Below are 23,625 nucleotides of genomic sequence, written 5' to 3'. Positions count from 1 at the left end.
TGCGATTTCGAATGCATTTCTTTCCATAAATAAATGTACGTAAGTATTTACAAAAAAAATATTTTGTAATAGAAGAGATATTAGAGATTAGATTAGGAGCAATAAATGAAGATAAGAACATCTTTTGTTATGGATGTCGAAGACTTGCTCGCAGAATTTATGAAATAAAATACATCAGTGTGATAAGTCAGTCGTCAAAACAGCGAAACGAAATATCGACTGGCGAGAAATCTGGAAAAGAAATTCGGCTATAATGCCGTAAGCGGTGCCTACACAAATCAAGAAGTCAGTCGTCTTTTGATGAGGTGTAATGTGCTTTTTTCAACCAAACATAACTCTCGCAAACGTACTATTTTCTGATTTGGATGCAGCAAGCTACTTTTTTTCAGGGCTACTCTACGTCAAGCTTTAAAATTGAATTTCATAAGGTCTGGTGTTATGATGGGATGGAATAACACATCTTACGAAACTGGGTTCCGTGTTCTAATCGTCGAACTTATCGTACGCGTTACTATTATGATACACATATGTATATAGGGTAAGCCATATTATGTCATGTTTTATTTAGAAAATATATTAGCAGATCATTCAAGATCACAAAACGCCTTTTAGTACTAAAAAGTGATGCTTTCTTCGGCGTTTGCTTCAAACCTATCATTAAGACACATTTTATAAAAAATCGGATCGTTATCGGCAATCGATAATGATGAATCTTGGCTCATTATTGCTAATCGAAAATATATGAAAAACGTCTCGATAGTATCTACGTTTAATAATGGAAAAAGTCCAAACACGAATCAAATTATTCGGTTTCCATTTTTCCTAGACGTCAAACTGGACTCAACTCTCAAGAAATGGTAGTCGACTCCCCGATCTTCTATTGGTGAGAATAATTGAAAAGCAAAGTTAACTCTAATCCTAGGACCATTGACGGCTTTAAGTCGTCGATAATGCCAAAATTGTGGCTATATTAACCGAGGAGAAAAGGTAATGAAAAACGCAGTAAACTGTGATTTGTGATGCATTGAAAGTATTTAAGGGAAGACGTGGATTTACAACGGTACTCAGTGTTTACATACCAGCCTGAAAGATTGCGTGCTATGTATATGTATATATGTATCACCTATCTAGAAGTTGTTTACTTGCAAAAGAAAAATAAAGGGCTTCTGTAACAAAGAGTTTATATTTTGCTGTGGAAAGTTTTAATAAATATTTAACAAGTTGGGTAATTTCCACTTATCTTGGAAGTTGGCAATTCATTTATCACAACACAGTATTGCAAACATCAGAGTTACAGATATGAGTGTTTAAACATGCAAGAAAGGGCTAAGTTTGAAATCATACAAATTTATGGGATACATACAGCTGAGGGAGAAAAGTATACGACATTCAAGTGCTCTGTGATCTTACTACCCGATTTCTCCTCAAAAACCAGGAGTCTATTTTCCGATCGATGCTCTTTTCACATTTCTCCCTTCAACTAAATACATCCGTGACATCATGAACAAGAATATTAAAGATGTTTACAATTACTATAAAGGTTGGACTCTTCGTTTTATTTATGACTTTGCTTGTCGCAATCTTGTCCCCGTCATTCTTGAAACTGCGGATTATTGATAAACGTTTTGTTATACTCGGAATTTTTAAGTCCTTCAGCAGAGTGCAGACAAACTATAGATCACGTCCAGCAAGCAGTGAAGAAAATATACTAGCCGTAGATGATGGTGTACTTGAAGACCAGTTAGCAGCAACTCGGACTGACGTATCAAATAACGGGGCGCACTTTAAACTGATATCTTAAATTGAAAGCATAATAAGTAGAGCTTGTGCAAAAATTTAAGTCACTTGACTTTCCCAAGCGACGCCGTTTCGTTCTATGGATTCTTCAAAAGTTCCAAGCAGATCCGACGTTTTCGAACCAAAATTTGTTATGTGATGAGGCCCATTTTCGGCTCAATGAGTATGTAAACAAGCAAAAATGCCGCATTTGGGAAGAAGAGCAACCTGAAGAGATTCAAGAGCTGTCATTTCAGCCAGAAAAAAAAAAAGGTTTTGATGTGGTTTGTGGGTCGGTGGTATCATTGGTAAATATTTCTTCAAAAATGTCTGTGAGAACGTAACCGTCAATGGCGACCGTTATCGCGCCATGAAATCCGACTATTTAATGACTGAAATTGAAGCTCATGATCTCGGCGACATTATAATAAGACGGCATATTTATAACAAGACGGGGGCATTTCCCACACATCGCACCAATCATTGGATTTATTGAGAAAATACTTCGGTGAGCAGATAATTTGAGCCGGTCGTTTGTCCACCAAATCCAAGGGCAGTTACCAGTCGAAATACTCGAACGTGTAATTCAAAAATGGACTCAATGGGTGGACCATTTGAGACTTGGCTGTGGCCAACTTGGAAAAGAGATAATCTTCAAAAACCCAAAAAAAAAAAAAAAAAAAAAAAAAAAAAAAAAAAAAAAAATCAAAAAAAAAAAAAAAAGCCAAAGAATGTTCTCTCGAAAAACATTTCCCTGTAAATTTGAAGTTTCTGTTTTTTTCTTTATAAAAAAATAGCGAACCCCGAGGTGGATCACCCTTTATTTTTTATGTTCGTGAGAATTTTGAACTTCATATATCAATTAGTGTCTGTTTGGCAGCTGTTTGTTTACAACGCGAAAGTTTTGTCTGTCAATTCTTAACAAGGAAAGAAATTTAACAACGAGCTTGCTTAAAATTTTGTTTTTCGAATAGAATCACAACTACGTAATAGTTGAAAATGTTGCAGCAGTGTTTTCGGTTTTTCTACTTTAACAAAAACACACTTATTGGAGTGGCATAATGCACTCGGCGGGGGTCGTGAAGTCATCTAAAACTTGCCTCAGGCGAGTCGTACCCCCGCCTCTGTTACTGTTGGCAATAAAGATCCAAGCCCCCGAGCAGCTTAACAGCTCTTATGGATCCATTCAACACATTTTGGTTAATATTTTAGGTATGAAGCGCTTCAATGCTAAACTTGTACCCTGAAACCTGAATCTTTTGCAAAGACGAAGTCGAGTAGTGACCGCTTGACAACGTACCTTTGAACACCAAATTCTTAAAACGTGTCATTATTTCTGATGAGACGAGTGTTCATGAATATGATGTCGACACTTTCCGATTTGTGCTCCAAAACTAGCGCCAAAGAAACTTAGTTTCGCTGAGGTTGCAGCCGATCTTTACAGCGAGGCTGTGGAAAATTTGATTAAACGTTGACTCAGGAACCTCTTCTGAAGGTGACAATTAATTTTTTTTTTTTATTAAAATTTGTGAAAATGTAGTTTTATCGTTAATCCGGTTTAAATTCGATTTTAAGAGGAACCTTTATAAGATTGCGAAAAACCAAATGTTTGAGGAGAAATCAAAACGTAATGGTGAGACAATACTGTAGACCGAGATGTTCTTATATATCCAACAAGGATCAAAGAATCATAATCTATTTAGTTTTAATTGACTTTGTGTGAAGAATACCAACTCCAACCAAATTCACAAAAATTCTCAGGTTCACATAAAAATTTCTCAAAACCAGCGACCATTTTTAAATTTTTCAAAATCAACTATGTACTATGTGTAATATTGAAATGGTGAGTAAAAACTAATGGAAACATATCGCAATTCGGTCGAAAATACAACTAACTTTTCTGGATAATTGGAATTTTATTTGGATTTTATTTAAAATGTTACAATACTTCCATTTGTATATATTAATATATTAGTTAACGAAATATCATGCCTCATATTTTTCCGAGGGCGAACAAAGGTTACGGTAACGCCGATTTCGGCCAGTCTTGCAAAGCGAAGCAGCACTGGTGCAACTCTTATAAATCGGTGTGCCGACCAAATTCGTGCTTGCATAGTTACAGGCGAATAGGAAGGCATATTGTGATTCATCCGGGTCCATGTAAGTGGAAGCAGCACAGCCTACGCGAATATTACGATCCGCCACCATAACGGTGAAATGGCCAATAGTGCTATAAAGGAGATATATCAAACAAATATTATACAAAATAATTCGAAAATTAAAATTGATTACTTACGGGCCTCGATAATTACTCGGATACTTCTCTATATGTTCCATTTTGGTATGCTTCATCTCATTATACCACATATCCACTGCCTTCAATGACATTTCCGTTGTATTCGGTGAATCATTGTAGGTCATCCACGCTAAATTTTGACCGGAATACTTGAAGGTCGCCGTATTGTGACAGTCATGACTGCCCTTGCACTGTTTGACATTGTACACCGCCAGTGCGGCCAATTCGTCGTCCCACTGCATGGTGGCCATGCGACAGGCCGGCTGCAGAACCGACGTGCCACCAGCGACGCGATTGCGCACCTTATTGTGTGCGCGTACGATCAAATCCCTTTGTTTTTTTGTGAAACTCACCACTTCGGGATCTATACAGCGCGCCGCAAAAGCCTAACGGAAATTTCGATTACTTAAAACTGTGTATGTGTAGACGAAAACTAAACAAACAAAAAATAAATAAAATAATAGACACTCACGCCGTAGTGACCGCAAGCAATATGTTTCGTCCGACCGCATAACTTCGGATCGCAGTAGTTTGTTGCCAATGCCGCTGAGACTGCCGTTAGAATGAGTAATATAAATGGCATTGCCATCATTAAAATTTAACGTCGTTAAATTAAGTTCGGTGTAGTTCGCAGAACTCTAAAGATCACACTGAGTGTTTTTCGCCACGTTGCATCACTTTTATAACCGTGAAACCCTCTGGCGATAATTGGTTTAAGTAAAAACAAAGAAGCACATTAACTACGGCTGCAGTAAAGCTCGAATACCCTTCTCAGTTGCATTTCTAACAGTCAGTGATCCAATCCCCCTGCGGGTAGGGGAGGACCCCCCTTGTGTGGGGTGAAACCGGATATACCCGTAGTAAGACATGCCTGTCGTAGGAGGGGTCTAAAATCCAAATGCACTATGTCTGTCATTCTGGGCTTGCCTTAAATTGTCAGCATAGTCCATGTCAGATATAGTGCTATAGTATTCATCGTAAAGAAATGGTTACAATAACCACTGTACTGTACTGTATTTATTTCTGGTATCTGACCGTGTTTTCGTTTACGAATGGATATACGAGACACCTTGTCATCATACAGTTGAGTTCTTTGGAATTCTTGGGGGCTCAACTGGCAGTAGCGAAAGCTACTAGTCACACCAAAGACTAAAACATGGTACCACGGGAGCAATCAGCCCTTGGAGGTAACTCCAATCTGCTCATTTTTGGCCCTTTGGGGAGATTCGTGGTGGCTGTGGTTTAAACCTAAATGCAGGAAGGGCATTTAGTTCGGTGTGGAGTCGCACTGCGGCCGGGTGCCGGATCCAGAGTACGGCAGAGGTTTTAGATGGGCCTCGTACCCGACCAAGGAGGCTAGGGTGTTTTACGTTCACCCAAACCAATTGGAACCAAAGTATAAGTGTATGTGGCGGTACTCATGCTTTGGTTCTCCAGAGTATGGTGCAGGTGCATGCACTTATGCTTTGGGGCGCTGATCAACGCATTGTTTTGATCTATGTGCTTCTAGCAATAGAAAGCACCGTGGGGTTAGGTCTTCGCAGGCAAGAACTCACGTTAAACCACAACGGACTCTCTGTCAGTGATCCAAGTGATAGTCTGTAAAGCGTTTTGCTGAAAACTGTGTTTTTGAAGTCGGTTGGCAAGATTTCTCGAGAACTACTCAGCTGATCTTCATGAAATTTTACACAGGTCTTTGAGATGGAATTCTTAAAGATTTGGTCGAAGGATTTTTTTTTCGATTAAAAGCATTTGGAAAAAAAAACCAAAATGTCGCGAAATTTTCACCAAAATTTTCGAAATGTCTGCCAAAAATCCAATTTTCAATATTTTCTTCCTTCGTCCAAGTTCTAAGTTAAGGTTTTAACTTAAAACACCTATTTTTTTACTTTAGGAAGGGCTTATTCTGCTTTAATATTTAATTATTTTTTTCCAAAAATTTCAGAATTTGTTTGTTTTAGTGTATGCTTGTAACAATGAAAATTTCCTATAATTTTTTTTAATTTTTTATATGAGAAAAAATTGTTGAAATAAGGGTGCTTTTTACCCGAGGAAGCCCACATAACCCCACAATGTCCTTTTATAAGGAAAAAATATGGTTGATGAAGATATTTATCTTGATTTTGATCAATCAGTTTGTATGCCGACTATATAAGTATGTAGTAGTAGTAGAAAACCTGGTTGGCCCACTAAACGCGGACAATTTAGTCAGCGTCATGTTGGAGAGCGAAGCAAACTGGGAGATTATCAAGAATTTCGCAGCAATCTTGCTTCGCAGCAAAAGCGGGAAAGGTACGCAGATGTAAATCTCTCAACGAGAAAAATGGAACGCCATCCTGAAGTAATGCAAATGCGGTCCCAGGGTGGGCGACGGTTCCTTAGAGGGGGGGTTTTTAGTGACCTGCAAGTGGCACATACCGCTGCTGTGACGATAGCACCGATGATGCGGAAGGCATTTTCCACCCTCTCACCCGCAAAAACAAAAAAAAAAATATATATATAAGTATGTTTTTGTGGCCCGATTAGAACAATATCTTCGAATCTTCAGTCGAAGCAATGCATTGGAACGAATCCATGCCAAATTTCTAGAAGATATTTCAAGAAATAAAAATAGTCGTTCACACGAGAACCTGATTTTGACTGCACAGTTTGTATGGCAGCTACATGCTATAGTGTTACGATATCGACAGTTCCGACAAATGGGCAGTTTCTTGGGGAGAATAGAATGTGTGCGAAATTTCAGACCGATATCTTAAAAACTGACGAATTACTTCGAGTATATATGGACAGACATGACTAAGTGGACTCAGCTCATCATGCTGATTATCTTTTTACATAAAAATTACGTGTCACGTTGTTTGTCCGCGATGGACTCCTAAGCTACTGTACCGATTTGAGCAAAATTTAGTACACCCGGTCCAGTTCGACCCAACTTAGAAGATCGGGTGGTAAAAACAATTCATAAATAAAAAATACAGTAAAAGCTCTATTAAATGGACGCTCTATTAACTGGACAGCAAGGCTGGTAACCAGACATTGAGAAAGCAGCCTTAAATTCGTTATTTCGAAATTTAACCTCAATTTGAATTCCTTGGATTGTTATACCGACAAAAACGTTTTTGACTTCATTCGTAAATAAAATTTTCACTGATTTCAACCGTTTACGCGTCGCCGGATCCACGAGTTTATATATACATACATATATATACGAGTATATTGGCTGTTCAACGTTTCCTTTTGAATTTTACAAAATGCAGAGAAAACTTAAACCACCATGTTTAGGGTATAATAATTATTTAGTTATGTGTGAGTAAAACATTTGTTGCTCGTTAATTAAGATGGTGCTGTATTAAAGCTGTGCTTTAAGCTGTTATGACGAATGGAAAAAAACTATTTATTTTTTCGTATTAAATTATTTATGGTCAAAAATAAACTGTTAGCATACTTTCAATATGAAGCTCGTGCCAATAATTCCACTAACAAACAATTAACAGTGTTAATCCGGATTAACTGTGCACTTAATCAAGTTCAAATTTGTAGCTATGCGAGTTTGAAACTTTCGTAAATAGCTGATTGTCATTTTGATAATATTTTTAATGAAAATGGATGGAAGATCAATACAGTTAATCCGAAACAAAACAAAAATATGCACTCTTCTAATGAATATGGTTTGATATGATAGATTACACTGACTTCATCCAACTAACTACTTTGAAACTATGAAAATGCTAAGGCCATAAAAATATACTGATTTCTCAACAAAAGAACAAAGTGAGGTTAGAAAAAATATGTTGGGCTTAATAGTTGGCTTCCTCATTTTGCAGAGAGAAATAATAATTTGAGGAGAGAAAGAATTTGAAGCGGAGGCTCTCTAACCCAAGTTTCGATTGAACAGCACACTATGTGTCAGCTTTATGTATTCTCGCTGTGACAGGCACAAGCTATCACATACTGGTAACCTTTTATTATGACAAATGTCTTACACACAGTGTAAAGACAGTTTTGGTTATAAAGGGCAATAAAATAAATCCTTTTAAGAGAAAGCTCTTAAAATCAAGCAAATCTCTTTATTTGCGCTCTGATATATTGATTATTGATGACTGAAATTTATAAAATTTAATATGTGGCAATTGTTCTACGGATTATTTGCAACAACTTTGCCTAAGAAAATATGGATCTGAAACCAGGTGCGAGCCAACGATTCTTTAAGCGAAGTTTACATTATTGGAAAAATCGATTATATGGGAGATATGTGCCATAGTTGTCCGATCTGCGCGATTCCGACAAATGATCAAGAGAATGACAAAACTACCAAGCTACTCAATTTCATTTCGATATCTCAAAAACTGATGTACAAATTATTATGAATACTGAAAAACTTGGCTTTAAAAATCATTGGCTGGTATCCGGTTTTAGATCCATAGGCTCTTAGGCAAAATTGCTCAGAATAAACAGGAAAACATTTCCCACATACGCTGTTTTTCCGTTTTTTTGGCTCCCTATTAATCCTAATATATGTACATAAATACATATATATATAGCTGCGCCCATATATAACAGCATGGCGTATGAGTAATCAAGTAATTAAAGTCTGCTAAATTGAAAAAAGAAGTACCTAATCTTTATACACAGCTAGCTGTACACTACAGCTATGTATTTTACATTAACCGCAATTAATATTTTTAATGTTACTAAAAGTATGTTTTCAGTATTTTTATACTTATAAAATATAAGTAAATTGTATATCTTATATTATATTTTGCATATCAAAAATTTAGGAGCATCTACACAAACACACATATAACAAATTCACAAAGCGACATCTATATGTCAAATAACTTTATATGAAGGCGACCAACAAATTCACACACACACAAATGCTCTGTAAAAAGCAAACGTCACTACGCAATGTGACAAGTCAGTTGTAAACTGAGTTTGGATTGCAAAATATTTTCTTAACCATAACAAATTGTTTTTAACTGTGTTATGCTTTAAATATTAGTTGTCTAATTAGAAATTGCACAAAACTGTGAAGCAAGCAAAGCCATTGAAAAATGGTGTACATAGATCGAGGTATATGGTAGAAAAATCGGTAGCTGTATTATATGTCTTAAATATGTGTCAACTTCCTGCATAGTGTTGCTGTTGATAAAAAGAAATGTTAAATTCTCTAAAGTACACGTACTGAAATATTTAGCAGCTTTTGTTTACTATTTTCTTTTGAGAAACCATAGTACGTTAAAAAAAACAAAAAAATGGCAAAAACACAATATGTAACTTCCTATGTACATATACACATATTGGCAAATGAGGAAGTTTGAATTCGTTAAAGTACACGTAAGCTGTGCAATGTTATTATTTTGAACCGCAAACTAAAGTAAACAGATTTCTGCTGCAATGCACAGCTACACGCTTCTTTTCAATAAAGTTGATAGTAAAAATTGATGCATTTGAGCTTTGGAAAAGATTAGTTTCTCTGATTAAATATGGAAAAAACTAGATATATTGCATATGTGTAGATGTATATGTATATATATGAGTTTGCGATTTTGTTGATTTTTTAAATGTCCCTGACCGTATTTTGCATCCATTTTGTTTTTTAATTAAAATGGTTAGATTTTTTTTATATGTATTTCACTTTTGTGCTCTTACCAATGTAATTTATTTATTTATCATGTATACTTATTTTAGGGCACTGCTGTTATATTTTTTAAGTACATCTTAAAAGCAAACTTAAGCAAAATCTTCCTTCTCAATTCACAGATGGCAGCGTTTTGCAACGCCGACCTTGGAGCGTGTCTCGCGTATTGGAGATTTTCACAGGCCTTTGGTTCATATCGATTACATTGTAAGTTAGCATATGCAGCGCACTAAACTGTCTATTTTTTGCTCTTTTATAATTTATTAATAATTTCGAAATAGTTTCAGAGGACTACTATCGCCATTTATGAAGGATGAGCATAGCAGCAGTGGTGGTAAAAGCCGCATAGGCGGTTGGGGCGGTGGCTATGGTGGCGGCGGTGGAGGAGGTGGAGGCGGTGGCGGCGGTTCTGGTGGTGGAGGTGGTGGCGGCAGCGGTGGTGGTGGTAGCTTTGGACCAAACCGTCGCATTGGACGCATAAATAACACCTCAATGGATGCACCAAGTTGTGGCAGTTGTTGTGGATAAATGGCAGTTATGCCTACTAATGACTCCTAAGACAGGACAAAAAGTGAACGAGTACTGCCTTATAGCATTTTGAGATACATTAAAATGAATCAGCTATATATAATATATACATAAACGCAATACCACGCTATCAGTCTGCTTAACGAGGTTATCAAGTACCTCCGGGTCATTAGAGTTTACATAATTTTTTAAGTTTGAATTATTTCTTGTGAAGTGAAAGACTTTTGAACTGTCTAAAATCAAATCGTGAATGCATAAAATGCAAAAAAAAAATATATATATACATATATATATTATGTTTTAGTCTCTATAAATGCGAATAGAATTCTGTATTGATATTCAGACTATTTTATATATTTTTTGTAATATAAAATCTTTTTGGTGTTGCACTTAAAATTTTGTAAATCTCACACAAACATAAAAATCAATAAGCCCTGCACTAACCTTCTCGGCTTGGAAATAATAAAAATGATGACTTTTATAAAATTGCCTATACTTTATTACGTAAATCGATGTATGTATGTACATATATGTAAGTATGTATAAATTTGGTAAAATCTTACAATGAGTTAAAAATAATATATGGAATCACAATAAAATATTTAATAATTTTTTTCTTTTTTAACAATATGTAATACGTATGTATGTATGTATGAAGATATACTGGTTCTACTGATCAGTCGAGGTGTTATTAAAAAACATTGGTATGCATTTCAAATCATTCACGCGCTGCGGCGTTCACATTCAACTTTCTTTCACACAATTTCTTAATGTGCACCTGATTTGTGAGTTCGGCTTGTCGTAGTATGCGACGAATATCACCAATACGTTCGTACTTATTCGCTAAGAGGTATGCCGATTTCAGCTGGCCAATAAAGATGTGACAAGATATACGCAATTCCACGCTATGAATACGCTTGACGAGGTTATCAAGTACCATTTTTACATCCGGGTCATTACAGTTGCAAGCCGAGTTGACGGCAATCGATAAGATTTCATCAATGTCACGCGTCTGTATGCCATTGTTGGACGTTATGCAGCTTATTAATTTTTCCACTTCGGCAATGCGCTGATTGCAGGCAAGAAATTTGGCAGTCGCACCGAATACCTTCACCTCAGGCAGCTTGTAGTGGTGTATGATTCTATATTAGAGATGAAAAAAAATTTATTAAATTGTATGTTGAAGTCTATAGTACTGTCACTTACCTGTAAGCTAAGCCAAAGCCCTCCTCGATATTTTTGCCGCATAGCAAAATCAATATGCAAACTTGTATGCGCTCCTGCGCGCCATCGAAGAGCGTGGGCAACTTCAATTTAAGCGCGTTGTCTAGACGTAACTAAAAGCAATTTGCACGGTGCACTTATGAAATGAGCAACAACTAATTTTTCACACTTGTCACTTACCTGCTTGAGCATTTTCAAGGTGTTTACTTCATCAGGGGCGCTCAACTCGCGTTCACAATGCGCCAAGAATTTCGCCACTTCCAATTGCATCGAAATCGTGTTGATGTGACTGTTGAGCGCGCGCGCATCCATATGCATTAGGAAGCTCATATTCGCAGCAGGCGTATTCGCACCCGAGCTTACACTCGAACGCCGACTGCCCACCGAGTTCTGTCGATTGCGCAGCAACGGCTCGAAATTTACCTTATCCCACTGTGTCAGCTCCAGCTGGCTTTGCAAATGCTGTTGCGCGTTGTGTAAATGCATGGCGTTCGCATGCAGATGTTGAAAGCTCTCGCAATTGGCCGAGTAGAAGCGTACGCAGGTCATGCTGGCGCGCACCGGATCGTGCAATAGCAGCTGTAGTTGATAGAGCGAGTTGAGATGATTTTGTGTCTCCAGGTAGTGACAGGTCTGCAACAGCGTCACACGCCATATGGCCAAAGTGGCGTCCATCTTCTGCATGTGCTCTATTAGCGACGGCAGGTTGCCATAACGCAGCGTGACAAGGAAAATATTCTGTATAAAGTATTCCGATTCGAGATTTTGTTGCAGTAAATACTTGAGCGCCGCATTGAGTTCGCGATGGCGCATGAGAAATTGCAGCACGTCCGTGTGTGAGCCATAGGTGAGCACATAGTAGAGGCATTCCTCGAAACCGCGCGTGTGCTGCACATACTGCCGTGACTTATTGTCCAAATTGGCATGCGTACCACTGAGATTATTGTGCAGTTCGTTGTACTGACCCTTGGCGATGTGCTTCAGATTGGCCAGTGTGTTGAGTATGCCCAAGGCCGGTTCGTGCATGCGTATCGGGCACGGATCTTTGCGACGCGACAATAGGGAGGCGAGTGAGGTATTCGAGTTGCGTATGAGTGAGGCACGCTTCAATGTTTCCGGCTGCGGTTTGAGGCAGGGTGTGCTTTCTATTGTTTTCACTATCTCTTGTAGTAGCGGTGGACCGCGTTGTGGGCGTTTAGTTGTTTGTAGGTCCGTTTCATGGTGAGCCGATTCGAAGGTATTGTCGTTCGTGTCCGTCTCGATAGTTGTCGTGGACATTATGTATTTGCATATTTTCTCATTCATGTACTCGCTACTCAACTTCGTCATGCAGTAGGAGAACTTTTCGCGTGCTGGGAATAATTTTTTGTTATTGTTGTTGTTATTTTACTGTATATTTATTTTATTTTATGTGCGAGTTTTTTGTGCGGATTATTAGTATATATCCAATGAATAAGGTGTAAACCAATGAAGTGAGGTTAGTTTCTGTATGTTATGATTTGATGATATTGAAATCCTTATTTTTGGTTATTTGAAACATTTTTTTTTATATATTTTTTATTAAACATAAATTTTGTCATGCACTTTTAAAACACATTTTTAATAAAATTTTGCACATTCATTGTTCCACAGACACACAAACAAATTTTGAAAAATTAAATTTTTTTTTTAATTATAACTAAAAACGGTTACATCTAATTATAAATTAATAATTATAACATTTAAAAATTTCTCCAAAAAAAAAATGTATATCAAATAGAATTGTGGGATGGTCAAAATTCGACAGCTACTCATCTTCATGCAATAACAGATACGAGTGTTAACCGTTAATTATGTTTTCGTAACCCTATCAGGTTCAAATTTCTATGCTGCCACATCAGAAACATTTACCGAACATGTTTCGGAAATGTTGTTGTTTTTGTAGCGTCAGAAAACATTCCCGAAAATAATTTCGAGGCCTGGTGCCGAGTTGACAATCTTTAGCTGGATCCGGATCCGTTCCAGTTACTTAGACCCGACTGTCGTGGGAACGGAAATGCTTTAGATTGTTACAACAATAACAAAAGCTTCCAAAATACATCAACGTTTTCCTACTGAAGGTGTAAACACCTTTATCGACACCCTCCCAACGCATGGCGTCCTTAGAATGGAAACACTACTCAGCGCAGACCATGAGCTCGAGTTGCCAAATGAAACCGGACTGACAAAATCGCAATTTTATTCTAGAATAGAACAAACCCTGATATACTATACATACATGTTTGTATTATGTACATTTAGAATTTAATTCTATAACATCGATATTTTATAAAAGCTAACCTAAAAGTGTTTTATAGAATATAAATCAGTGCCAACGCTTCCACGTATTATTCCTCAAAGCTATTTGGATAATCTCTTAAATGACTACAGCAACAACATATACAGGGTTTGACGAAAAGTAATGGGACTGGGTTTCATCCGTCGCGACTGTACTTCGGAGCGTGCGCACACCAACTGGATTCGGTAGAGGGCGCCAGTTGTCTTCGAGCACCTGGAGAGTGGTGCAACGCGAAAATACAGTGTATGTTAGAGCAGAGATTTGCGATTAAATTCTGTGTCAAACTCGGTGAATCTGCGACAAAGACAGTCGCAATTGCTTTAGGAAGAAGTGGTTTATTTCGGTGGAACCAGGCTTTTTTGGAGGGCCGGAAAGTGGGCCGAAGTGAAAACGATGTTCATTGTTTTTTTTTGACTTCAAAGGCATCGTCCACCATGAATTTGTTCCTCCTGCACAAACCGTCAACGCCAAGTTTTACGTGGAAGTACTCAAGAGACTCAAAAGACGGGTAAATTGAGTCCGACAAGACATCGCAGTCGATTGGAAGTTGCCCTACTACAACGTCCCCGCTTACACCGCCTTTTTTGTGAACGGCTACATACCTAACGAAGGCCGGCATCCCAACGGCTCCGCAACCGTTATCTCTCAGGAAAAAGACTCACTTAGCAGTATCACGAAAGCTAGTTGGGGAATGTTTTAAGACGCTACAAGAACGACAACAACAAAAGAGCCAGACTTACAAGGTTAGGTCCTAACTTTTGACTCTCTAGATGAGGAATGAGGATAATATACAAAAAGACACAGAAAAGTGGGGATAAACAAAGGCAAAAATAATTAGAAAATGACAACTTCATACACATCACCATAGCCTTCACCAATGTACATGCACCGCTTGCTCATCATCCAATTGATTTTGCATGCTTTCAATGTTTAGTTAAGTAAGGTACAATATCTATAAATATGGTGCAGTAATATATGTGAACAGTACTCACCAGTGTCAAAGCAACCCGCGCGCAAGCAAGACAAGCCATGCGCAGCCATCACACCGACTGTGGGAAAGCCACATTTGAGATGCACCTCGAAAGCCAAATCCCATTTTTCTGCCTGCACCAGCGAATCGCCCAGCTTGCGTAGGCTGTGATGGTTGAGTGGACCTGGTGGTATTAAAGATTCACAGCCATTTTGCACCACCGACATGATGATCATAGAATGTTCGCGTATAGTTTCAATTTCGGGAGGGCCACCACGCACCTACAAAAGTGTTGGAAACGAACATAAATAAAACTATAACACACCATCACTACCGTTATACAATACATACCTTAGCGGCCAGTGCGAGGCAGTTCATCATCTTAGCGACCAGCTCGTAGTCCACTTCGGGATTTGGCACAAATAGCTTTTCCAACTTATGACAATGATACAACAGCAGATCGACGCATTTCTGCTGTCCCTGATGGAAGGCGAGTATGGAGAGACATAGCGCCACGCTGGGCGCATGCTCGTAGCAGAACTCTTCACGCAAGAGCTTGTCATGCGTAATATTGCCGCACAACTGCCACTTGTAAGCGTCGCTATCACGCGTACGCTTGCCACTGCCGGCGTTGTTGGCCACGCCGTCTTTCACCGCAACTTGCGCATCCTGCGTACGTCTGCGTTGCACCTCTTCCGTTTTGCTGAAGCAATCATTACAAACGCGTACCTCGACATCTTCGTACAGATCGGGTATGCGCATGCGATGTGCCGAACAGGCAAAACAAACAACACGCCCACAACGCCGACAATGATGGCGACGCATGAGCATCGTGAAGGCGGCACGATGGCAGCACATGCAATGCGTGGCATCATCGTCGCGCACCCAATCCTCACGCGTCGGCGCCACCGCGGGCATTTGAAAGGCGCCGCACAGCGAGTCCAAGGACTGCTGCATGTCGGTGGTTTGTGAGACGCGCTCCGAGGAGGAAGCCATATCCGAGACGTGATAATCTAGCGCCTTCGTGCCGTAAATACGCAACAGCAAATCAATGCACTCATTGGTAATGACATGATGCTTCTGGTACAAATTGAAATTCAGCAAAATGAATGCCGAATTGCTGGTCTGGCCAATATCGGTGCCGAGTTGGAATTTCACTTTATGCGGCGAATTCGTGCTGCGCGTATGTATGTCATAAATGTGACCGCGTTTGTCGAAGCAGTAGGCGCACACTTGCGGGCCGGCAGCGTCGGGCTGTGAGAGCGCCGTACGCACAGCGGTCAGCACTTTGGTGAGCGTTTCGAATTTGGTATTCATCACCAACTGTTCGATGATCAGCAATGGATAGGTGAAAAGTTTCCAAAATTGCGCAAGTTCACCGGGTGTTAGCTGTTCGAAAATTATGAGAGAAATTTTATAATTTCGATAGCTGTGACTTTCGTGCGGATTGCAACGCATCAAATAATCGACGGTGTAGCGCATTAAGTGTACCGTGCGGAACTTGTCCTTGTGTGTGTCTAGGAAATTGGCAACATCGGCTGTGGGGAATGTCTCGAGTATCTTTAGTAAGTATTTGTTGACTTCGCCATCGGCTTCGCTGTTGCCGTTGCTGCTGCCGCCATAACTGACATCGTCATGCAGCTCCAGCAGCGCATTGAGTAGCATATCCAGAAAACGTTGCTTCTGCGCCGCAAAGCGTTCGGCCAGCTTGACGACGCGACACCAATTGTAGCACAATTTATACAAATGCGTTTGTAAGAGTTTCTCGAAAATTGCCGTCGTCGTCTTCATGCCGAAGTCGTAGGCTTGCGGCCATGTCTCGAACTGCAGCACCTCGGAGACTTTCGCATAAATTGTTATATCGGCCAAGGTGGCCTCCAATTGTTGGCGCAGCGCGGCCGGTATGCGTTTGGACGCCTGTCGATTTTGCAGTGTGTTCTCGATCAGCTCTTTGGCCAGGCGTGTGGTGGCAATTTTTGTGAAGTTGGCTTGTATCAGCTTGGCGCGCGTGCCTACATCTTGTATGCGTCCGGCAAAGCGTATGTTGCGCGCATCCTCTTCGATGAGCTGCAATAGCAGTTGGTCTATGCGTCTTTGCTGCAACGCCTTCGGCTGGTAACCCAAATCTAGTGTCTGCAGCTGCAGCCGTGTCAGCTTGGGCGCAACATCAGCAACTAGCGTGCTCGGATCGTAGTCGGAGCGCAAGGCGGCCACGAATTTGTTGTCATTAAAGAGCGTTGCGACGCGCTCGATCTCTTCCAGCTCGAGTAGCGCCTGTAGAAAGCTGGTATTCAATTTATTTGCTGGCAACGGCACACTGGCCGCATTAATGACGCCCTGCAAGAGGCATGCCAGCAGCGAATTCTGATTGGCCACGTAGTTAAGTATGCTTTCGGCTTTCTGTTGCTTGATTTTGCGCCGCGCCATCTTGCCGACGCCACCGCTACATTTGCCCGCAATCTCGGGGCACACATTCAACGCTATGACATGCACTAAATTCAAATTCAACGCGGCCACATTCGCCTCTATCTCCAGTGGCGTCATATTGCATTCGAAAATCAATTCGCCGATGACATCGCAGACGTTGATCTTCAGCAGCGCGCCGGTGTGATACTCCAAATTGCGATCACGCAACTGCATAAGCTGTGCCAGCTGCTGCACGTAGCTGATGAAGCGTTGATAGTAGTTACATTTCGCTTGCAAATCGTGAAAGAGCGGCACATGCGTTTTTAAATCATCAATGTGTCCGACTTCGCTGTCAGCTTTGTGAAAGACTGCGCCAAAGGCGCGCTCACGCTGCAACTCCAACGCCAATTTGAGCGGCTTCAGCGTGTAGTAGTTATCGTTGAGCAGGCGACAGAGTCGCTGCTGTGGCTGTATTTGCAGACATGCGCTGAGGCTTTCCAGTAGCGCTAAGGCACCGATATCGCTGTGCAACTGCTGCTTGTTGGCCGCACCGTCATCGCTGCGGTGTGAACGCGTCATGCTGTTACTACCGCTAACGGTCTGCTGGCGCCTTACAATCATTAAAATATTTGAGGTTATCTCACGGTTGAATGGCAAGCTGAGCACCAAGTCGGTGATGATGAACGCGTTCATGTTGTCAGCGTCGAAGTTGCGCAAAAATAAGTATTGCGGATTGTTCATGTGACGTTGGCACAGTTGCTGCTCTTCCGCTGTGGGTTCTATGCGTTGCGTGAGCGCAAAGGTGTCAATGACGCTGATTATGCGCGAAACATCGAAGCCTTTGCCCGCGACGTTGCGTATCTGCTCAACGGTGGCGGCTGGCTGCTCCACATCGCCACCGTCGCTGCCGCCGCTTTGCTCCTTCTGCAGATAGTTTTCGTAAATTGTTGCCAATTTTTGTTTGATATGTTGTTGTTGCTCGACAAACACGAGTTCACGATTGAGTGCGGTGTCCTGTAAGTGGAAAGTCTGCAAAAAAAAAAAAACAAAAATTATGCAAATATATAGCACAGCAATTATATAAATAATATTAGTAAATTTATAATTTTTTTTTTTTTTTTGTAGATATTTTTCCTGCTCTTGCTGTTGTGTAAGTGGTTGGCTGTTGTTAATGGCTTCTGGCTGAAACCGGTCGACCTCAAGTACCACTATAGGGAAGAATTTTCTTTGGCGGATAACCACAGCGACAAATAACGGATTGTATATAGCTTTATGCGTATATAAAATACAACAACACTTATCTATTTTTTGTTATTATTATTTAAATATTACTTTGTAAGTTCGATTTGAAAAAATTGCAAATAAATAAAATTTAAACGATAAGAAATGTGCTATTTTGAAGGGGTCGGGCCAAAGGGAGAGTGGTGTCAGATGAGTGGGGCATATATTGGATATGTCGTGGTCTACACTGAATAACTAGGAGTTTAACCTGCTACATTATCCAGAACGAAGCTAAGCAAGTATCAATTTCGTTTCTCGCGGCAACTCGGTTTTCTTCGTCTGCAATCGGTGGTGGTTTGACTCCGAGTACGCCAATCACTGGAAGGGAGTCAGTGAAGATGTTGATGGCTTCACTATGAATGGCGTTCATTGCTTGTCCCTTGTTTGTTGAGTCCTGAACCCTTGATGTTGTTGTAGCGGCAGAATTCTGCCGAGTTGACAGTCCTTGGCCGGATAAAAATCCGGGTCCGTTCCGGTTACGTAGACCCTACTGCCGTGGGAACGGTGAGTCCTGAACCCTTCATCGCAGTGGGTCTTCATACCATAGCGGAAATGCTCCGCAAGGAAGAAGAAGAAGGTAGAAAGAGGTATTGGCACAACTCCAAGGCATGCAAAATGTCAAGTTGTTAATCGGGGGTTACAACCTAAACAGGTTTAAATAAGTAATCAATCACCCTAGGGAGAAACTCAGACAATTCGTCGCATTATACAACATGGGCCTAGCTTCTTGAGCAAATTGCCGGTTCTGCGACAGTGAGTCTGAAACTCCGGAACACCTGCATAACAGTCTGCAGACGCAGAATAAAGGCTCTTGGATCCATGTTTCGAATTAGGGATCACATCGCCTCACTAGCATTTAGCAGTATAGTGGAATTTTCAATATGCTGGGTAATTTTATAGATTAGGAGAGGGCACAGTCTACATCCATTTATTTTATATATTTATAATCCGAAGAGGTACTTCGTTTACTTTTTAATTTGACTTGAAAATTGTTTATATCAAACAAACTGTCAAACCGTTTTCAGTAGGATGCCAGCCGTTAGCGGTGTGATGATTTGTAACAAAACTAATTTTGACATGTGTTGGTGGAAGCTGTAGCGAATCAATTGTCGAAAATTATAGGTCATTAGCTGAGTTAATGCAATTATAACGGCCGTAAGGTGGCATTGCGATAGGATAAAATATAAAAAACAACAGTGAAAAATATGTGATAAAAATAACGCAACAACAAAAGTTTATCCACAAAAAGCAAAGAAAGATAATAAGAAAATCATCCATAGTGGTTCAACAACTACACAACTTAAAAAAAATCATAACCTACCTCAATGATAAACTTAACATCGCTGAAATTCTTCAAAGACAAAGCCATTATGGCCAGATTCTCCGGTGAGCCCAACATCTGCGGTATAATACTACGTTCAGCCAAGCGATTGAATTCGCGCCGTGACTTTAAATCCTCTGCTGCATTGCACTCTGTGTCCTCTGCAGCATTGACGCTATTAATCATTAAATTAACTTTGGCATTATCTGCTTCGCCAGCTTGCACTATGGGACGCGCAAGGCCGGCAGCAACACTAATAGTGGCTCGACGTTTTTTACGCGCCGCTTTGCGACGCGACAAACTAGCATAGTTACTACGATCACGACTGTCATCGTCACTGGAAGACTTCTCTATTACATCGATATGTGCATGTATCAATTGGAGCAGCTCTTCCGCCTCAAGGCCGAACTTCTGCTTGCGGCTTGACAGCGTAAGTGAGTTATCAAATTTCTGCAAAACTGCATATTTCCACAGTGCCTCCGTTATTACATCGATGATACGTTGGAAACGTAGCTGCACACGACCCGAAGCCAATTTATAATCTTCCGAATGTATTTTCTTGGTAATGAAATTTTTGAGAAATGCAAAGATTGCATGTAGCGCTGGGCCACGACAAATGAAACCTTGACGTCCGCTATCTGCAGAGAGTGCCGTTGAACGCATAGATGCTGTGGGTGTCTCCAAAGCTGCTTCGGCTGTGCTACTAACGCCACTTGAATGCGCCGCTGAGTGGCCGAGACTTGTGTGGAATGCTGTTGAATAGATGTTTGAAACGTGTCGCAAATGTTCCCAGCGTAGGAATATTAATTGGAAAATATCCTCAATCAGAGCACATAACATGTCGACATTGAGAATTTTACGCAGCATGCCATTTAGCTGCTGCACCTTGCATTCGTAGTATGCATCCAAATTATGAGAGTTTGTGTTGGGTAGCATTATATCGCACACAGTTGAGAGCGCTGTGTAGTAATTCAAAGTTTCCATTTCGAGTTCGTAAATGCTTTTCATATTTGTTAGCTGCATTTGCCATTTGCGTGTGGCGTCCAAAAGGCGACGCGTCTCCTCAAAACTGTTAATTGTTGAAATGTTTTTACATAGTTTATTACTGATTAAAGCAAAAATATGTAACTTACCTGGTATCAATGTCATAGTCGTACAGTAACTTCAAAACGCTTCTGCTATTTAAAATTGCATCTAATGTTATTGTTTTATATAAATCTGTATTTCGTTTTAGAAAATCTAAAATTGTAGATATGCGCTGAAAATCAGCATAAAAGAACTTATGTATTTCTTTTAAATGTAACGGACTGCCGTCAACGGCGTACTCCGACAGCCACTTGTTTATGTTGCCGAGTTCGGACAATGCTTGCTTTGTATTTGAGAATTCATCGGCAATCTTTAGTATCAATAAATTGTTACGTAAACCTTTATTTTTCACATTACTAGCATTTTTTAATTGCTTTGCTATCAACGGTGCAAAATGCAATTTATTTCGCAATGCTTGTTGTAATATAAATTCTTTATTTGGCACACCATTTGAGCAATTCTGGTATTGTTGCTGCATTTGTTCGAGTACCTCTACTAATAAGTTGGAATCATGACGTGCCAGTAAAGCAAGGAATACGTCGTCAGAACTATTGACTTTTTCAATTAAGGATTTTATTAATTTGAAACGTAACGTTGGACCATCGAGTATGTTTAGCGGAAAATTTGCAATAAAATTAGTAAACTGTGCACCGTTTTCATTCGAATTTTCTTTCAATAATATTTGTAGTACTTCAGCAAATACACGACTGATTTGAAGTTTGCATCTTTCTCGACTAGCATTCAATATTTGCACAGCTGGGTATATATGGTCCAGCAGCAATTGTGTTATATTTTCGAAGTCGGTTGATATTAGTTTGCTGTTATTGGGTTGTAAACTTTGCAGCCAACTCTGGAAGAGTTCAAAGTACATAATGCAGTCAAAATTAATAAATGTATATGTATGATTACCAACCTTTAGAAAGTTGCATTCGGAATATGGTAGCACTTCCAAGTACTCCTGAATCTGCGCTTCTATGTCATCCATTGTTTACGCTGCTCGAGCAAGTCAGTGTTAAACAAATTATTATATATTTGCTATAATGCTGTACTTTTTAGCAATAGCATCTATCTAATATGACTATATATATATAAAACAAAATGCATTTTTTTATGTAATTGCATATCATTTTAAATCACAGCAATAAAATAACGATTGCTACAACTCTGCACTCAAGTCTTTCACCCGCTTTTAATTGTTTTATTGTTATTTCATTGTAAAACCTTTCTAATAAATTGGGATGCTAGGCGAACGAAGTCGGAGAAAAATAATGCAGTTTTCAGAAATGTATGTAATTTTCCTTTGTTTAATTTTCATATCTGTTATCAGCTGATATTGTTTTGATGTGCACAGAATAAAATAAACTAAGCGCTGCCAGGTAGCATATTTTTATGATTTACGTTCTCTGGTTATAAGCTGTATTATTAACAAGAAATTCAAAGATACACTACAATAAACAATAGATTAATATATAAATTGACATACAACCGATCGAAAAGTATAAATAATAATATATTCATATAAATAATAATGTAAAATGTATATCAAAAAACCAAGAGCGCCATCTCATTGAGAACTCTTCCATAACTAAAAGTGGTAAAGTACACGTCAGTTTTTGTAAATATCACATTGTCATCGAATTGTTTTCTTGATTTTTCCAAATTGCTAAATTTTTTGTTTTTATTTATTTACTGAAACTAAACAAAATTTATTGTTATTATTAGTGAAGCACTCAAAAATTGTGACGCCATTGCAGAATGGTGTATATAGACCGAGGTAAATTGTTTAAGATATTCGTGTATAAAATATATTAAAAACTAATGTAAACAACAGATGGTCGTGTCTTGGAGCGGAGACCATGGAGTGTGGCGCGTGTGCTGGAGATATTCACAAGCATTTGGTTTGTGACTGTCACCTTGTAAGTAAATTCTTAGAACGCGCAATATGGTATAATGCACGCACATATCTACTTACACATATGTTCATATTTCAGCTTTCGAACCCTGATGGCTCCCTTCATGAATAATGACAATCCGCGCAGCAATGCGCGACCGAGTAGATGGGGAACCGGTGGTGGAGGTGGTCCAGGTGGAGGTGGTGGTGGTGGTGGTGGACGAGGCAACGGTAATGGTGGTGGCTTCAATCAAGGCCTTCGTCCAAATCGTCGCATCGGACGTGTTGTTAATACATCAATGGATTGCAATATACCTGGTGGCGGATGAGCACGGTAACGTGTTCAAGCAATTTGTGACGTTACATAAAGTTTTTCAGATGAAGAATTACTTTATGCACGCTTGGACACAACAGACTTAATCATCACCCATAAAGCACTGTTAAAACTACTCGAAACCTTTGACATCGCCGGCAGTGCGTTATACTTTGTCGATTTTTTGGCATTCATTGCTTCTATGACGATCAACTTTGCAACCCTAAGTTGGGAGAAGTTGTTCTGATAATTATAAATCGACAAAGTGTAATTATTGAGGCTTATACTAATAGCAAAATATACATACATTTACATGTAAATATAACAAATATGCTTTAATACATAGTCAAGATCAGTGCAATAGCCATGCTTTCGAATACATACGTATGTAACTGAAGATAATTTTTGTGAATATATGAAATTTTTTCCGCCTCAGTGAAATTTATTAACAGTACAAAAATTAAATTTTTTTGTGTCAAACGTTTGAAGGGTACTGTTGCATAATTACAACAGCTGTTGAAATTTTTTTGAATATGAAGTACAAGAACTTATATATTTCCTCGACAGCTCGATAT

General features: G+C 39.5%; 4 protein-coding genes across 4 annotated transcripts; 2 read left to right on the top strand and 2 right to left on the bottom strand.

Moving 5' to 3' along the window:
• Nucleotides 1-3,681: 3,681 nt before the first annotated feature.
• Nucleotides 3,682-4,713, bottom strand: LOC108977256 (venom allergen 3-like). The gene is made up of 3 exons (XM_018946862.1): nucleotides 4,545-4,713; nucleotides 4,073-4,458; nucleotides 3,682-4,006 (listed from the first exon to the last, which is right to left on the bottom strand). Exons 1-3 carry the CDS (start codon nucleotides 4,662-4,664, stop codon nucleotides 3,763-3,765), a joined length of 750 nt encoding a protein of 249 aa, XP_018802407.1. The 5' UTR covers nucleotides 4,665-4,713; the 3' UTR covers nucleotides 3,682-3,762.
• Nucleotides 4,714-8,974: 4,261 nt separating this feature from the next.
• Nucleotides 8,975-10,727, top strand: LOC108977255 (glycine-rich selenoprotein-like). Its single transcript, XM_018946861.1, has 3 exons — nucleotides 8,975-9,145; nucleotides 9,836-9,920; nucleotides 9,995-10,727. Exons 1-3 carry the CDS (start codon nucleotides 9,127-9,129, stop codon nucleotides 10,239-10,241), a joined length of 351 nt encoding a protein of 116 aa, XP_018802406.1. The 5' UTR covers nucleotides 8,975-9,126; the 3' UTR covers nucleotides 10,242-10,727.
• Nucleotides 10,728-10,828: 101 nt separating this feature from the next.
• Nucleotides 10,829-22,162, bottom strand: LOC108977254 (zinc finger FYVE domain-containing protein 26 homolog). The gene is made up of 8 exons (XM_018946859.1): nucleotides 21,760-22,162; nucleotides 20,894-21,696; nucleotides 19,761-20,829; nucleotides 15,104-18,187; nucleotides 14,775-15,033; nucleotides 11,646-12,817; nucleotides 11,448-11,578; nucleotides 10,829-11,383 (listed from the first exon to the last, which is right to left on the bottom strand). Exons 1-8 carry the CDS (start codon nucleotides 21,829-21,831, stop codon nucleotides 10,960-10,962), a joined length of 7,014 nt encoding a protein of 2,337 aa, XP_018802404.1. The 5' UTR covers nucleotides 21,832-22,162; the 3' UTR covers nucleotides 10,829-10,959.
• Nucleotides 22,163-22,492: 330 nt separating this feature from the next.
• LOC108977288 (glycine-rich selenoprotein-like) lies at nucleotides 22,493-23,510 on the top strand. Its single transcript, XM_018946901.1, has 3 exons — nucleotides 22,493-22,620; nucleotides 22,678-22,762; nucleotides 22,838-23,510. The coding sequence occupies exons 1-3, from the start codon at nucleotides 22,602-22,604 to the stop codon at nucleotides 23,064-23,066; spliced, it is 333 nt and encodes a 110-aa protein (XP_018802446.1). The 5' UTR covers nucleotides 22,493-22,601; the 3' UTR covers nucleotides 23,067-23,510.
• Nucleotides 23,511-23,625: the final 115 nt, after the last annotated feature.

This window comes from Bactrocera latifrons, unplaced genomic scaffold (genome assembly GCF_001853355.1).
Source record: "Bactrocera latifrons isolate USDA-ARS-PBARC rearing strain unplaced genomic scaffold, ASM185335v1 scaffold_86, whole genome shotgun sequence".
In the NCBI taxonomy this organism is placed as follows: Eukaryota; Metazoa; Arthropoda; class Insecta; order Diptera; family Tephritidae; genus Bactrocera; species Bactrocera latifrons.
The sequence above is the reverse complement of the archived record's forward strand: the minus strand, read 5'-3'. Positions and strand labels throughout refer to the sequence as shown.

Bases quoted from the DNA above. Each gene is read 5' to 3' on its own strand.
- LOC108977255 (XM_018946861.1), top strand. The intron at 9,921-9,994 runs GTAAGTTAGCAT...ATTTCGAAATAG, and splicing joins TGGTTCATATCGATTACATT to TTTCAGAGGACTACTATCGC.
- LOC108977256 (XM_018946862.1), bottom strand. From the start codon at position 4,664: ATGATGGCAATGCCATTTATATTACTCATTCTAACGGCAGTCTCAGCG. The intron at 4,459-4,544 runs GTGAGTGTCTAT...AATTTCCGTTAG, and splicing joins TTGCTTGCGGTCACTACGGC to GCTTTTGCGGCGCGCTGTAT. The intron at 4,007-4,072 runs GTAAGTAATCAA...TCTCCTTTATAG, and splicing joins CCGAGTAATTATCGAGGCCC to CACTATTGGCCATTTCACCG.
- LOC108977288 (XM_018946901.1), top strand. The intron at 22,763-22,837 runs GTAAGTAAATTC...TTCATATTTCAG, and splicing joins TGGTTTGTGACTGTCACCTT to CTTTCGAACCCTGATGGCTC.
- LOC108977254 (XM_018946859.1), bottom strand. From the start codon at position 21,831: ATGGATGACATAGAAGCGCAGATTCAGGAGTACTTGGAAGTGCTACCA. The intron at 20,830-20,893 runs GTAAGTTACATA...AACAATTAACAG, and splicing joins GACTATGACATTGATACCAG to TTTTGAGGAGACGCGTCGCC. The intron at 11,579-11,645 runs GTAAGTGACAAG...AATTGCTTTTAG, and splicing joins CCTTGAAAATGCTCAAGCAG to TTACGTCTAGACAACGCGCT.